This window comes from Sturnus vulgaris, chromosome Z (assembly GCF_052056855.1).
Source record: "Sturnus vulgaris isolate bStuVul1 chromosome Z, bStuVul1.hap1, whole genome shotgun sequence".
Classification (NCBI taxonomy): domain Eukaryota; kingdom Metazoa; phylum Chordata; class Aves; order Passeriformes; family Sturnidae; genus Sturnus; species Sturnus vulgaris.
In genome coordinates this window covers 13,581,339-13,596,956 of record NC_142283.1, presented here as the reverse complement: position 1 = coordinate 13,596,956, position 15,618 = coordinate 13,581,339, and the positions used below count along the sequence as shown (strand labels likewise).

Sequence of the window (15,618 nt, the reverse complement as noted above, 5' to 3'; positions counted from 1 at the left end):
TGTGTGATATTGAGAAAAAAGCAGTGTAAACATCTTTAAACAGCAGTCCAAAGTAATAGTCCCAGAGTGTATACAAGTCTGAGTTTACAGGGCTGTGCTAATCAGTGATACTGAGTAACAAGGTGGTTAGAATGTGGCATGTTGATGTTGCTGCTGTTGAAAAACACATCAAGCCAAAATTTGTGCCACATGTAAAAAGCATGGTTTCAGTAAAGAAGTTACAAATCTTCTGATATAATTTAATGAATAATGTATTAAGAATACAAAATGGAGACTGTAGGACAGCTGTAAGGATCAAGTGTGGTATTTCATTACATTGTGAATCTCACTTGGTTGGACCAGTAACTGCTTCCACTTAAGTTAGCTGTTTGCACAATTATTTTTGTGCATCTCTGTGAAGTATATTAATCTCTATTAAGTGTGTCTGTGGGAGTTTCAAATATTTTTATCCTTGAATTTTTTTATTAAGCATTACTTACTGCTATATAAATAACGAAATAATGATTACATGAAACAATAATTTACTCAGTTCATTAAAGGTTTTTTAAAAAGTTTAAATACTTTAATAAAATTTAGCATCTGATTTTGTAGCTAATTTTGGTGTTAGGTGTAGAAGTGTGAAACAGTTGCTCGTATATCAGGAAATACACTGGCTCTGTTCCAACTTGCAGTAGCTTTGGGAGTTTCATACTGGATTTTAAAACAATATACTCTTTAGAAAAAAATTTCGGTTTTTGTGTAAATACATTAATTACAGGTGTTTATTGTAGGCTTATTCCTGTTAATTACTGGTTGAATGCAGTTGAGTTGCAGTGCTTTTATGTGACATAGTGGATCTGAAATAAATAGCAAGGGAAAAATACATTGATTCTAAGTATTTAATATCATAATTTCATTTTATGCTGCTACAGCAGCGTAAAAAATATTGCACCAGATTTCTCTAGGCTTGTGTTCCCTGACAACATTGTGATTTAGAGGAACCTAGAAATACTAAGTGTACACCTACCACATTATACCACATTGCTTCTGCTGGAATAATGTTTTCCCTGAAACTCCTGTGATTTAATACTTCAGAATTGATGTGACTTCTGTGGTACATAATGAAGTTTCACAGCAGCATAAGCTCACGTCTGTGATAAATAAGGGAGCTGTTAAAAAAGCTTTCATTAGATCAAATTATTGTCCTACTGTTCTTTGTACTTGCCAAGAGATCAGAAAATACTTACTAGGTGGCTGGTGCATTCATTCTGAGATGTCTTTAAAATTGTTGTTATACAACTGCATTTCCTGGTGGCATGTTTTGCCTGTAGTTGTTGCTGCAATGAAGGAAACTCCTAGCAGGATGTTTTTTAAGCTTAGTTTTGACTGGAACTCTCATATTGTTGAGGCAAAACAAGTAACACTGGCTGAACTGGTCTGTTTTACTCACAGAGATCGGCAGGCTGCATAGATCTTAAATTAATGTTCTACTGTGTGTTTCAACACATATCTCCTACCAATACTTTTGCTTGGAAGGGGTGGAGCTGTTTCTTCTGTGTAAAATAAAGCTTGTCGAGCAGGAAACCCCAGGGAGTGCAAAGAGATTGTGGTGACTTCTTGTAGAGTGTGGGACCAGCTTGGACATAGTGTTTCCTCTTGGCACAAACATGCAGCCCCAGGATGTGCTCTCCTCACAAACCAGCAGGCACAGGACAGAGAATTGGCTAGAGGTGCTTAATAGCCCACCCTGACAATATCTAACAGCATTTCAAAAGATAAAACATTCATTTTTGCTATTTTTATGCTATGTTACTTAAGATTAGGCTGATAGCTTCTGTGAACTATTTTTTAACTCAGAAGTTTAGATGTGGTATTCTGTAAATTTGAATTCTATATACACACAAATAGTTCTGGGGTTTTTTTTCCCATTAGAAAACTATTTATTATTTTCAGTCATTAATTTATTAAGCAATTATTGGGAGAAACTTCTTATCCTCTTCTCAGAAACTGCTTGAGTGGATAAAGGAGCAAGTGATTTTATTTGTTGAAGAAACACATTCATGTAACAGTCTTGCAAGACATAAAGGAGAAAAGACCTTTGAGATTGAATGTGAAGATCCTATCTTGTTTCTGTCTGTCTTTCTGGTTTTGTTTTTGTAAAACCTATGTTAAGTGAGACGACTGTGTTTTCATCTCTTGATTTGCAGAGTGATCATAAGGCTGGTCACCCACTAAATTTCCGAATATACTTCCAGAGACAGAACTAACAGTCAAAGCTATTCTATCAGTGGCGGCAGTTTGCATAAAAATTGATTTGTAGATAGGAATATTTAGAAGTCTAAATTGGGAGTGGAGTGGCTGGAGAGCAGCCCTGCAGAAAGGGATGTGGGGTGCTGGTGGACAGTGGGCACCTCTGTCAGCAGGGTGACAGGTGTCATCCTGGGATGCATCAAACCCAGCACAAGCAGACAGTCAACAGTGGAGATTGTCTTCATTTAGTGTTGGTGAGGCCTCACCTGAGCAGTTCTGGGCCTCACGATGTAGAAGGATGTGAAGGCTCTGGGCACAGCCAGAGGAGAGCAGTGGAGCTGCTGGCAGGGCTGTCAGTGAGGGGCAGCTGGGCAGTCTGGGCTTGTCCAGGTTGGAGAAAAGGAGGCTGAGGGGTGACCTCACTGCTCTCTGCAGATGCCTGGGGAGGGGAAGTGGAGAGGGAGGTGCTGATCTCCTCCCTGGGATTCAGTGACAGGATACATGGGAAGGGCTCACAGCCATGCCAGGAGACGTTGAGACTTGACATTAGGAAACATTTATTCATTGAGAGCGTGTTTGAACACTGGAACAGGCTTCCCAGAGGTGATTGATTCCCCAAACCTGTCAGTGTTTAGCACTTACTTGGACAATGACCTCCAAAACATGCTTTAGTTTTCTCCTGGCCCTGAATCGATCAGGCAGTTTAATTTCATGATTCTTGTAGGTCCCTTCCAACTGGAATATTGCAGCCTAGCCTTGCCTTAGGGAAGTGAAGCTGGGCTCAGTATGAGAGTCCAAATGCTTCAAAAGTCATGTCACTGGTGGGTTTTTTTGAGGTTTGGAGGTTAATGAGGTTTCTGAAAGAGATACAGTATTACTAAATTGCTAGTTACCTGCATTTGATAATTTCAGTGTAAATTTTCAGTTCAGTTTAACTGTTGAAGGTGGTCTGTTGCAGTTCACAGGTCACAGTCCTGTACATGATGGTACATGGTATGATTTCACATGTGCTGGTATTTCATAAGCTGAAAACGGATAAGGAATATATTTTAAACATGATTAGACAACTTGTAGCTCCTAAACAATGACATATGGAAATAATTTTAGGTTATTTGATCTAGGGCATGCTTGAGTAGCAATAGCCAAACACAGAATAACCCAAGAAAAAATGTGGCATTTTCGCCTCTGCTACCCCCTTGCCTGACTCTTCTGGCTTCCCTGGACAGTATGTCTCACAATGGACTGTCAAGCAAAACATTTCAGCCTTGGATTCCAACGGCTTTGTCCTCTCGTTTTTCATCCAGCTTTCATCCTTTAACTATACATGACTGTACATGACCTGTTCCCTTCCCTTCCAAACCCTCTTCACTCACCTTCCAGCATTTCCCTGTGTTCCACATGCCTCTCCTTCTCCAGAAAGATGTTTTAGTGTTTATGTTATACTCTGAAGATGACCAGGTTAACTCTGTACCCAACTGTATTTAGAAACAAGTCTGTGTGGTACTTCTATATGATACTCTGAAATTAGTTGAGGAGGAATTTAGTCGCTAAGGCAAATGTGAAAATGGAATTTTATACCATCCTGTTATGTTGTTGTGCTAGTGTCAGACATGCATGTTTGGGGGTATTTAACTTCTGGGATGTTATTCTGATGTGTTGGATTATTTTCCCCTTATAAATGGTCTACATTTAATTTAGAAATAGTGTGGGGATTTTTTGGAGGGAAATTAAAAAAAAAATGGTCTCCTCATGAAACATAAGTTTAGATGGTTTACCAAAGACAAAACCTGCTATGTCTGGCTAAAGTTTAAGATAGACTTGTGAATGTTATCTCTCCAAAACAGTTCTACAGAAATTTTTAAAGTGGATTGTTTCATTCTTACCTACATGAAAAATTACTCTCTGGTGACAGCTCTGGAGACGTGTTTTGTCTTTCTTTTACAGGGTAACTCAGATAAATTGTAGTGTAAGAAATCTGTACCTTCCATATACAAAATTAGGTCAGCAGCTGGATTGTTTTCAATTAAATGTAAGACATAATATCCTTTTAAAATTATTTTTATTAATCTGTGTTTGAAATGTAGCTGACAGTGGCATGAGTTAGCAAGTGTCTAGAGAGTTATATGAGAGTACAAACTGATAGAAAATTGCTTAAGCTTCATGCTAATTTGTTACCTAGGGAGTTCCTGAGTCAGAAGTGCTGCTGTCCTAGTTCTTAGTAGTAGTAGCTCTTCAAGATTTTTTTTTTTTGGCGTACACTTGTCCATTCACTGTTAAACCACATAAGGGTTTTTTTGCTTATGATAACTTTTACTAAAAGAATATGTAGGTTAGCTGTGTGCTCTTTGGAGAAGGTCTTTGTTTTTACTCATTGCATATAATGCCATGTTTTTTACTTTACATGGTTTTTACTTTGAATGAGGTTGTGCAGGTCTGTCAACTGTGTCTCTTCTTGCATGTTCCTCCTCAGACTCCTAGTGCTTCAGACCCTTCTCTGTATTTATCTTGTTTCCTGCCTTTCTGATGGTTAATGCCCTTCTCTAAACCTTTTGCATGTCAAATATATCTTCTTTGATATAACAAATTGCATACTTTTAAGTGGATTTAATCAATGGCTTAACAACCCAATCTACTCCTTTGCTAAACAACATCGTGTTCAGCAGCTGCTGAACACTGAGTTTACATTTCCATCAGTCTTGCTGTACTGACCCAAGATCTCATTTCTGTATGCATTTGGATTACTAAACCGAAATAGTTTCTCACTTGTGCATCTCTTTAAATATTCACTCTATAATTTACCATTGTTTTCATCAGTACCTCTCAAGGTTTCTGTACTGGTTTTCCATGGCCTGGTTTTTGGTAATGGAGGCTCCACAGAGGTGGCTCCTGTGAGAAGCTGCTGGAAGCTTCCACCATGTCCCACAGAGCCAATCCCTGATGGCTCTGGGGATGGACATGCTGCTGGCCAAAGCTGGGCCAATGAGGGAGGCTGGTAACGCCTCTGTGATAACATATTTGAGAAGAAAATCAAAACAAAGTGGGGTTCAATGTTAATTCCAGCCAGAGAAGAGGAGGAGGTGAGAAGATGTGAGGGAAACAACATGGAGACGCCAGGGTCAGTGGAGAAGGAGGGCCAGGAGGTGCTGCAGGCGCTGGAGCAAAGATTCCTCTGCAGGCCGTGGTGATGACCATGGGGAAGCAGCTGTGCCCCTCAGCCCATGGGATCCACAGGGAATGCAGAGATCCACCCCAGCCCGTGGGGGAAGTGCCCCTGCCGGAGCGGGTGGATGCCTGGAGGAGGCTGTGATCCAGTGGCAGAGCCAAGGCACAGAGGAGCCCTGCTTCCAGGCTGGAGCAGCCTGGCCTTGGAGGACTGCACCCCGTGGGAAGAGAGAGCCACGCCACAGCAGTTTTGTGAGGGCTGTGTGCCCGTGCAGGGAGCTCACGCTGCAGCAGCTGTGCCATGGCTGCTGCTCCTGAGAGTGGAGCCACGCCGGGAAAGGTCATGGAGAGCTGTCTCCTGTGGGAGTGAACCCACGGCCTCACAGGGGAAGGACTGCTCTGTGGAGCAGAGAAGAAAATCTCCGTGATTTGAACTGAGCAGAACCCCCGTGCCATGTCTCCCTGAGCTGTCAGTAGGAAGGACAAAGGGGCTGGGGGGGAAAAGGTGTTTAAAGGGCTTATTTCACTTCTCATTATCCTCCCCAGATATTTTAGTTAGTAATAAATTCACTTTTTACTTCTAAGTTGAGCCTGTTTTGCCTTTGTAGTGTTTTCTTCTAGTTCTTAACTCTTGAAACCTTAAATTTTTCTCTCTCTGCCCATCTGTGGCAGGGGAGGGTGGGCAAAGTGGCTTTCATGGGTGCCTGGCATTTGGCCAGTGTCAAACCACTGCATATTTTCCAGTTGTTCATATTTGGTTTCCCTATTTGCTACTTTCAGGCAGCATCTTCATCATCGTTTTCATCACCCCATCTATCAGAGTCCAGCTGATATTCCTGGGACTCTCCATTGAGTGCCTGCTTCCTCCGAATCATAATAATCATAATAATCATACTAATCATAATATTGCAGCTAAAACTTTTCTAAGTGCCTTTGAAGTTTCAAAGCTAAGCACCATCCAGTTCTCATAATTTGTTCTCATTTCATTTATTCTCAGCAACCTCTTCTTCTGACACGTCAGAGAAAAGATTCATTGACTCTTTCACAAAGTAATATTTAATCCTGGAAATCTCTGAAGGTCTGCGGTAGTGATCACAGAAAGAAAAAAAAAAATTTTTTTCTTGTACCAGTTCCTTTCATATGGTGACTGTAGTTTACTTTTTCTGACAAGCTTGCTGACTCCAATGTATATGAAAGAGGATTTGTTACTGGTTTTCCCTGAACTTTTTTTTAACGTGCCTTTAATGTGGCTCTGTTTTGATTTATTTGAGTTCATAGTCCCTTGTGTATTCCTTATATGACACAGCTCTTCAAGGTCTGCTTTCAAGCAGCTGTTTTGCCACTTAGCTCTGAATGCTTACATTTTCTTTTTTCTCAACTGCTTCGTGATGGGTAGTAGACATGTTTTTCCTTACATAAATTGTTTTAAGTTTGTAAGAAATGCAGTGGTCTGAATGAGATTGCTTTAGGTGGCATAAGTTTATCTGTGCAGGTAGTTGTGACTCTGTACTTGATATTTGCAGATGGGAGATTAAAATCATCTCAGTTCCTGAAGAAGTGATGAGGTACTTGGTAAATATCAAGAAGACAGCAAGGATGTCATTAAAAGCTTGTGTGTCTGTTCTGGTTATGGCTGAAATAGAGTTGATTTTCTTCATAGTAGCTGTTATGGCACTGCTTTTTGGATTTGTGGTTGATAACATACCCCACACAGCTGTGCAGTTACCGTGGCAAAGAATGGAACAGGTGACCTCTTGTAGCTCTGCAATTCAACCCTCAACTGGTCCTGTCAGCTTGAACTTGAGGACTTCCCAGTCTCAGTGGTGCAAAACTGAGGCTGTAGAGCCAAACCTCCTGATCAGGGTATTCTTGTGATAGGGAAATGTTAAAGTGTAGAAGAGAAGCTGCCCATTTTGAGCAGGAGTAACAGGGTGAGGGTTCAGCTGCTCATACGTAGACTGACTGCATCATTGCTTTGTAAGGATTATGTATAACAATAAGACTGCTTGAATACAAAAGATGTTTTTAGTGAATCTAGTGTAGTAGGACATATCTTTCTCTTTTAAAAATATTATTTTGCACCTAAAAAGAAAGCTTTGAAACAGTGGTGCATCTGAGATTTCTTTCTTTTTGATAGGTATGTTATTTTTATATTTGGGGTTTTAATGAACTACATTCACAAATGAATTATACTTTTAGATAAGGAATTCTCATGTTTCTGCTCCAAGAAAATAATCTTTTTCTTACATAGTTTATTAATTAGAAAACCTAGACATTTGATCATACTAATTATCTGAAAGTGATTGGATTTTAACTTCCTCAGAGAAGTACCTTTCTGCAGAAAAAGGGGCAAACCTGTCATAAATCTACCAGGTGTGTCATCTATAGGCCTCTGTACTTTTAAATCACCACGTGCATTTTTGTTTTGTTTTCTCTCAGGAAAGGAGACAGAGAAAGCCAAAGATCGGTGTGAAAAAGCCACTATGAAACTTCATATGTTGCATAACCAGTATGTGTTGGCACTGAAAGGAGCACAGTTACATCAGCACCAATATTATGATACTACACTTCCTTTGTTACTTGATTCACTACAGAAGATGCAAGAAGAAATGATTAAAGCTCTGTAAGATGTATTGTTATATATTTCTAACTTGTACAATTTTCTCTGTGTAGTATTCTAATTAATTTATAGGAATAGTTGAAAATAAGGAACTGTGATTAATTACTTATATCTCAGGGGATAACAGTTGAAAATAGTCTATCCAAGTGATGCCCACGGTAGTTCTGAGTGCTTACTTAAACCTACTAACAAGATACTGTCTTCTTATAAAATCTTACAGATTGTCTGAAGTGTTTATAGTTGAGCTTATGATTTTTCCTTCTGCTTCCAGACTATAGCAAGTTTATTGCCTCTCTGGTAGTCACTATCATGAAATTCCACCAGGAACAAATTTAGTTTAAACCGCCCAACTGATTTGAAAGTGATCGTGAAGGAGGGCCAAGGCAGATGCATTGTTAATGATATGGGTGGGGGAATGAACAGGATTATGTAAGCTTGATCACACTTTTAAGGAGTCTCCCCTTAAAAATACTAATACCTCGTTCCTAAATGATCATTTTTACATCATTATAGAGTATGTGGAATCTGATTATATTTGAGAACAGCTCTTGAGGACTTTTAGGCCTCCTTTCTGGCTCTTTGTCTTAGCTTTAAAAAAAGGGTAGTTATGTTTTTTGGTAAGTGTTCTTCATTTAGATGTGAAACACTCTCAATTCATTTTCTTGCCTGTTCCGAATTCAGTGTTCGTCTTGATTTCAGTGCACAGGAAGAGCGAGAGTTGGGGATTCCACACTTTACATCATGCAGGCATCATTAGCTTCCCTAAGCAGTATAATTTCCATTTTTTTGGTTCAGGTGCTGGTATTGAAATAAACCTTTGTAGTACTCCCTGTACAGTCCTTTTAATTTTTTATGTAAGATCGCAACAAAAGGCTAGTTAAATATGTGTGCTGTTTTAAGGTGATTTTTTTAGAATCATGAGAAGAATACTTAACTGAAGAATTATATGATGGAACAAGAACTTATTGAAACCACTTATCTTTGCTCTGCCTGGAGTAAAAACCTGTAAAAATACTTTTGTCATTACATAGACATTTTTGTGAGTTCTGAATATATTGGAAAATTATTCTATGATAATAACTTCGGTGCACATATAGAGATGCTGATTTCAGGTGTAGAGCTTAGTGTGAAAACCTCTGTGAAACAATACTTCCTCAATACCCCTAATTTTGTGGGTGAATTAGTTTTTTAAACTTGAAAAAAAAAATAGATTATTATTGCTAATGTTTATTTTTCCTTTTTTTTTTAATCATTGTAATTGATATAGATTCTCTTTCTCTTGGATATGGCATTGCTGTAGTTGATATTTAGCTGTCTTTTCATCACACTCCATGAAGTATTTTCTGGAACCTTTTGACACATGATATTCTCAGAAAATACAAGATTTAATGCCATCTCTTGTCTGTTTTCTGCTCAGAACAGGTGCACTGAAAAAATCCTATCACACCACTCTTTTTTGCAGAGCAAACATAACTTGAGATCTTATCCAGGAAAAATGTATTTATACTTTTTTCTCTGCATATTTGGCTAGCCAAAATTCGTCAGTGTTTTATGAGTGGCCGCCATGCTTCAAATCCTGGCAAGCTAGCAAATTTATCAGATATAAATGAAAAGGAGATAATTATGAAGGTACATTAGGAAGAAAAAGTTAAGGAGAACAGAAGGGTGTTCTGAGTATGTGTCACTAGTTGGTATTAAGAGTAGTGCCACAGTACCACCTCTTCCTCTGACATTCACTTTTCATTTGGTTTTTCCCACTCTTGGAAGCAGGTAAAGACAAGGTTGGGTGGCTTGTATTTTCTCACAGCAACTTCTTGGTTAATTTTCTCTCTTGTAAATATATACTTATTTGTGATTTATGCCTATTTTTGTCTGAATGACAAATGATAGATATTAAAAAAGTTAATATGGAAAACCAGTTGAAAGGAAATGCACACATTTCTGTAAATCATTTTGCCTTATGCCAGAATATCTTTTGTCATGAAACATGAAAATCTTCACTGTAGGTTATAACAAGCATGGGAAGTCCTGTGTGAAGAAGAGCATCATCACTGAGCTCTATACATTCCTTTCCTTGTAATGTCTTCAGTTTTTAGTTTGGCTATGCCGTGTGTTGGTGCACTGAAATCAGCAGAAGGAGCATGGTCTTAAGAGACTAGCCAGCCAAAGCCTGTAGAGGAATGGCCTCATTGTTTCCTTGAATAATAAATTGTCTTATTTTTATAGCCAGTTGCCACAAGAGTTTGTAGAAACAGCAATTTGAAAATTTGAAACATCTTCAATGCCATCTGTGCCTTCAGTGCCATGTTATACACTAGAATTTTTTTTTTCTCTCTAGAAAAGGGATCTTGGATGAGTATAGCGAGATCACCAGCCTTGTAACAGAAGAGATTGTGAATGTTCATAAAGAGATCCAGACCTCGGTGGAACAGATAGACCCTAACTCTGAGTATAATGACTTCATAGACACTCACAGGTAAGCATTTTGGTCTCGTGTTTCTTCTTGAGGAGACCCTGCATTAAACTGCAGCTGCCTAAAGTGTTTAGAGGAATTTGCTTCTGTTTGGTTCTTTTTACATTGTTACTTGTAAAACTTCATCCTTCAGCTTTGCAAGTACAGAAAGCTGGCTGAACAGTCTGTTTGGCTGGCTCTAGAAAACCGAATTTCTAGTTACATGAGAAGAGCCATAACTTTGGTAGTGGCAGCAGACTACACATTACAGTCTAGACTCATCATGAGCCAATTTACTGTTTATTTGGATGAAATTTGCATTCTGGGCTAAACTTGTTCTAGTTTAAAATCAACTGTAGGTATCTTTGTACTCTGCAGTTATTGCAGGTTGATATTTCAGAGCATTCAGGTAATGCAAGAAAGTTCTTACTTAAAAAGTGTATTTCCCATTTATGGAACAATTACTCTGATTTAATGTATGAAGAAATAGCTCTGAGACTTCTTGCATTATCTTTTTGTTGTTACGTGTGAATTGGTGGTCATCACATGCAAGTTTATGATAATAAACAGGTAATAGTCACCCATTCACATTGGTAGTCTCTGAGAACTTTGACTGTGCTGTGAACTTAAGAAAATGCACTACAGTTCTCTGAATCATCTCATGAGATTTTAGAATTATGGTTTTTTTACTAGAAAAATAATATGTATCCAATTGCTGTCTATCTTTTTATTTAATATATAATTTTAATTATAACCTAGTTAATAAAATACTTCAAAACTTGTCAAAACTCAGATTTGCTCTATGATCAACTCAAAGATACATGTTGATTTTGAAATTATAACGATTATTTACTAAATTAGGTCGTCAGAAGTTGTTGAACAAGAAATAGAGTTTGATACGTCTTTACTAGAAGAAAATGAAAACCTTCAAGCGAATGAGATCATGTGGAATAATTTAACAGCAGAAAGTTTGCAAGTCATGTAAGTCTCTTTACAAATCTTTCATCCTTTGGAAATGCTATTCTATGTTATACCTATGCTCACTCAGATCCTTGCATGGCTGTATCTCTATTTTTAAGGTCCAATTTCTAAGTGTAGTATTTTCAGGTTACAAATTCTTTTCCATGCTGGTTGTACTGTTTGTTCCACAAAATACTTCTCCTTAGTCTCCTCAGAAATTTGCCATTATTTTTAATGTATGTTATTATCTGTGCCAGTTAATAAAATGCCCCAGATCTACCATGAGTCCTCCTTGGGAGCATGCTGGTTAATTTTCCCAAAAGTGTTTCCACATTACTACCCTAGGCAAAATATTTTTATGAAACCACCGAGTAGAGTTATGTGGTCAGTGATTTAAATCCCTGAGTAGAAAATTTTCATGAATAAATTGATTGCTTTTGTTTTTTAAGTATTTTCTTTTTGTTTTCTAAAGGAGATAGTTATTCATTATTGTAACCTTAAGAGTATATTAACTAGTAATACAGATGTAGCTGTTGTATAACATTTCACCAGCTTTTAGCTATTCAGGGTGATGAACTACCTCTCTATGTGTTTTGTTAATATATTACCTAGTTAAATATTTTCATTATTTTTACCAAGTTCGCCTTTAATCATTTGTTATGGGGAATGAATAGACTGCTAAGATTATTATGTTTGTATATTATCAGCCTCAACTTTTGACATAAAATGGTCTTGCATGGTCAGTTGTGAGATTGCAACTGTTAATCATGCATTAAAAATGGGAAATTCAGAATTTCATTGCTTGATGATGTTTTTGCTTTTGCTACTGTATTTCAGTTCATGTTTGACTTATTTGAAGTATTTTCACCCTAGAAAGTATAACTGATGCAAATAAGACATCAATGATATATTTTGGGAAATTTTACATTTGGTTTTTTTTAAATTTAATTTTCTTAATCAAACTGTGATCCTTATTTGCTGTAGGTTTTTCTGAAAAACAAAATCAGAGTGAAGTATTTCAAATAAGCATATTGGAGTGTCTTCTGCAGGTTCCTCTAATCCCTGTGTTTTTCAACATGGCAGAAACTCTGGATTTTATTAATTCCTTTTTAAGGCTTTTAATCATCCTCTATTTTTTTTTCTATATAATTCGATTATTTTTTGCAAATCTATTCCATTGATAAGTACTGAATTTTTTTAATATGAAGTATCTGCCTCCTTAGTCCTTTACTTATAAGAGGATCCTGTGATAATTAAGCTCCCCCTAATTCCTTTAAACATGTTTCTCTTTTTAATACATTCTACATCATTACTGTGTTGAGATTATTCCTTCCTAAACTCTGCTGATGTTGTACATCTTAATGTACTTCAGCACAAGAAATATATAGATAGTGAGCCTCCCTTTTCAATAGAGTATTAAAATTTTTCAAAGATTCTGCCTTCCATAGGTTAAAAAGAAAAATTCTTGTTTGGCTTGCCTTTTGTATACAACTGTTTAGAAATAAGACAGCAGCATACATAAATAAAAGAGATGAAATGTTGCTTTGCTAATAAACATTCCTGATTAAATATATAATTGTGTTATAAATTCCTGTCTATATATTTGCGTACATGTATACATTTTCAGTACAATTTTCATTGTGTTCTTTTGCAAATCTTACATTCATCCACTTGAAATGGTTTTGCGAATTTGAGTGAGAAATTTTATGGGGTGTCATTATTTCTGGAATCAGGCAGCTCTTCTAAGTGTTGTTGTCTTTAACGTGTTCACTTTGTGGTATAGATTTAGGATTCTGAGAGAAACATTAAACCATTTTAGGTCAGACCAGAGACGGACACTCAACTTTCTTCATTCCCATGTTAGACAACAGGGAAAGTCTTGCAAGGAGAACAAAACCAGGTTGATCATATAATGCAATTTCCTCAGCCTCCTATAGTTTTCACCTCTGAAATATTTTGAGATAAATGTCTTTAATGCCTGTGGAGGTAGTTTGTAATGTCCTTGGAAGTACTTTTCTTCTGTGATATTTTTCAGTCAGGTTCAGTGCATAAAAGTATCTGTTGTCCATAGAATTTTGGTCAGGGAATTCCCGAAATTAACTTCCTATTTTGTGAACCTGCTGCTATCTTTTTTCATTTTATGGCTCTTAGGCTTTTGTTTTGGAAGAGAAGGGGAACAATTTATTCCTTTCTGCCTATGATAATGTAAATTTCTGTTCAATTTTTGCTTTGTGATCTCTTTTTCAGAGAATTCTTTTAGCTTTAGTCTGTCCTTTCACAAAGCTTACTCGTCTTTTATCCACCCAGTTGTCTTTATTTTAATGTTTTCAAGGTTACTATATTGGTTTTGGGATGAATGACTAGAATTTCACAGGTAATCCAGATTACAGATTACAGTTTAGAGAGAGGCCTTCCAAGGTTTCCTGTGTTCATACACTGCTTTGGTTTTAACAAATCCTAGAGAAGCATTCAATTTGATTTTCTGACCAGAGCAGCTCCTCAAGCCAGTGTTTTCAGGGACTCATGTACTGTATATCCAAAATTTCATTTCTGAGTGGTGATGGTAACTTTAGAACCATGCTCATTCTCTACATAAATAAAGCTTTGGAATATTTTCCCCCATTATATAGTTGCCTATTTCCATATGTGTTGAAATGACAGGTATAGAATGTTGTAAGGTCCAGAATAATCCTTTTTTATTCTTCAGGGCCTTTCTCCTACCGCAAATAATACTATATGATCGGCATTCTTTGTCACTTTTCAAACTGTCCCCTTATTTGGATTATTATGAATATATTAGGCAATGCAGATTATTTATGAAGCTCTACTGTCCCCTGGGACTGTAAAAACTATTTATTATTATCCTGTTTGTCCTTCTGCTTTTTAATGCGGGTGAGAGCTCTTCATTTTTTGTTGCAGTTCTCAGTAACTGTCTTTACTGATAGATCTTGTTAACTTTGTTTTAGATATGTTGTTACAGTCTTGCCTTAAAGCCACTGCAGCCTAAAAAAAAACCCCACAGGTATTTCTGTCAACTGTGTATGACTAGAAATTTGCAAGTAAGAGAAGTGCACTACATCATTTATTCATAGTTGATGACTTTTGAAAAGTCAGCTCTGTATATGATGAAACAATAGAAATTTGACTTTTGATCTTCAGTGTTAAAATCGTGGTCTTGGAGCTTTAAAATGCTGCATTACCTTTCTGCAGAGGAGAACTACCTTCAGTGTCTACCAAATAAAATAAATGCCTATGGTGGATTTATTTCTCAAACATTTAAAACATTCAAAGACATACAGATTTCTAGTCAATAATGTTTGGTTGAATCAGCTGTTTTATTGAGTATACAATGAAAAAATGACAGCTTTCCATACATAACTGTTTAACAGTTTTAACAATGTATGTTTTAAAGGGAGCATGATGAGAAAACTGTTTTTTACATTTTAAGGTACACTTATTAATAAAATTTTGATAAAGGAAAGTAGTTAATAGTCAGTGTTGACTAGCTAAACTTTCTAAGGAATGAGTTACGGTGTCTCCTGATAAATATTCATAGATGTCACTGAATAATACTGAGAAAGTCTGAAAAGTGTAGCAGAATGAAAGTTTATGCTTTGAAGAGACTTACATTAAAAGCTGAAAGGAGCAAATAGTATATGCTAAATGTTGATCAATGAGCATAGTAATATCCAGTTCTTCTGAATTATAACTTCTGTAAGATCAGGCACTTACTTAAATTGATAGTGCTATCAGAACAGAGCTTATAACTAAAGAAGTATGAAAGGAAGCTGTCCAGGTAGGGGTATTGTGTGATTTTTAAAGTTTTATAGTGATAACTGTTAAGTCATAGAAACCCTTTTGTAAACTAGTCGTATCCAGAAGGCAAATACAACACCACAAGAAAATTCCTTTGTCAAGCTACAGATGCAGAATTGTCAGCTGTAACCAATTTGAATGAAAGTTATTGTTTAATCAAAGAATAGATGTTGAGTGCAAGGAGCCAAATGATTTTGGTGTAGCTGGTAGCTTTTTTTCTTTTCTCCAAGATAAAAAAAATTGTCCTGAAGTATCTCAGAAGTTTCAGGAAGAACTACATCAACTTAATGTTTTAATCTGATGCTGCAATATAAAATATAAAATCTAATGTTTTTGAAGTGGTGAAATGACATAGTTGTATCTGCTTGCAGATACTCAT

The 15,618-nt window shown here is 36.9% G+C and overlaps 1 protein-coding gene across 2 annotated transcripts in view; it reads left to right on the top strand.

Annotated features, from left to right (window-relative positions):
- FER (FER tyrosine kinase) overlaps positions 1–15,618 on the top strand; it is a 153,003-nt gene that overhangs the window by 29,661 nt on the left and 107,724 nt on the right. For both annotated transcript variants that reach the window (XM_014877306.2, XM_088157412.1), the window contains exons 6-8: positions 7,831–8,014; positions 10,350–10,487; positions 11,325–11,444. In XM_014877306.2, the coding sequence (XP_014732792.1) occupies positions 7,831–8,014; positions 10,350–10,487; positions 11,325–11,444 (442 nt within the window). The remainder of the gene's footprint in view (positions 1–7,830; positions 8,015–10,349; positions 10,488–11,324; positions 11,445–15,618) is intronic.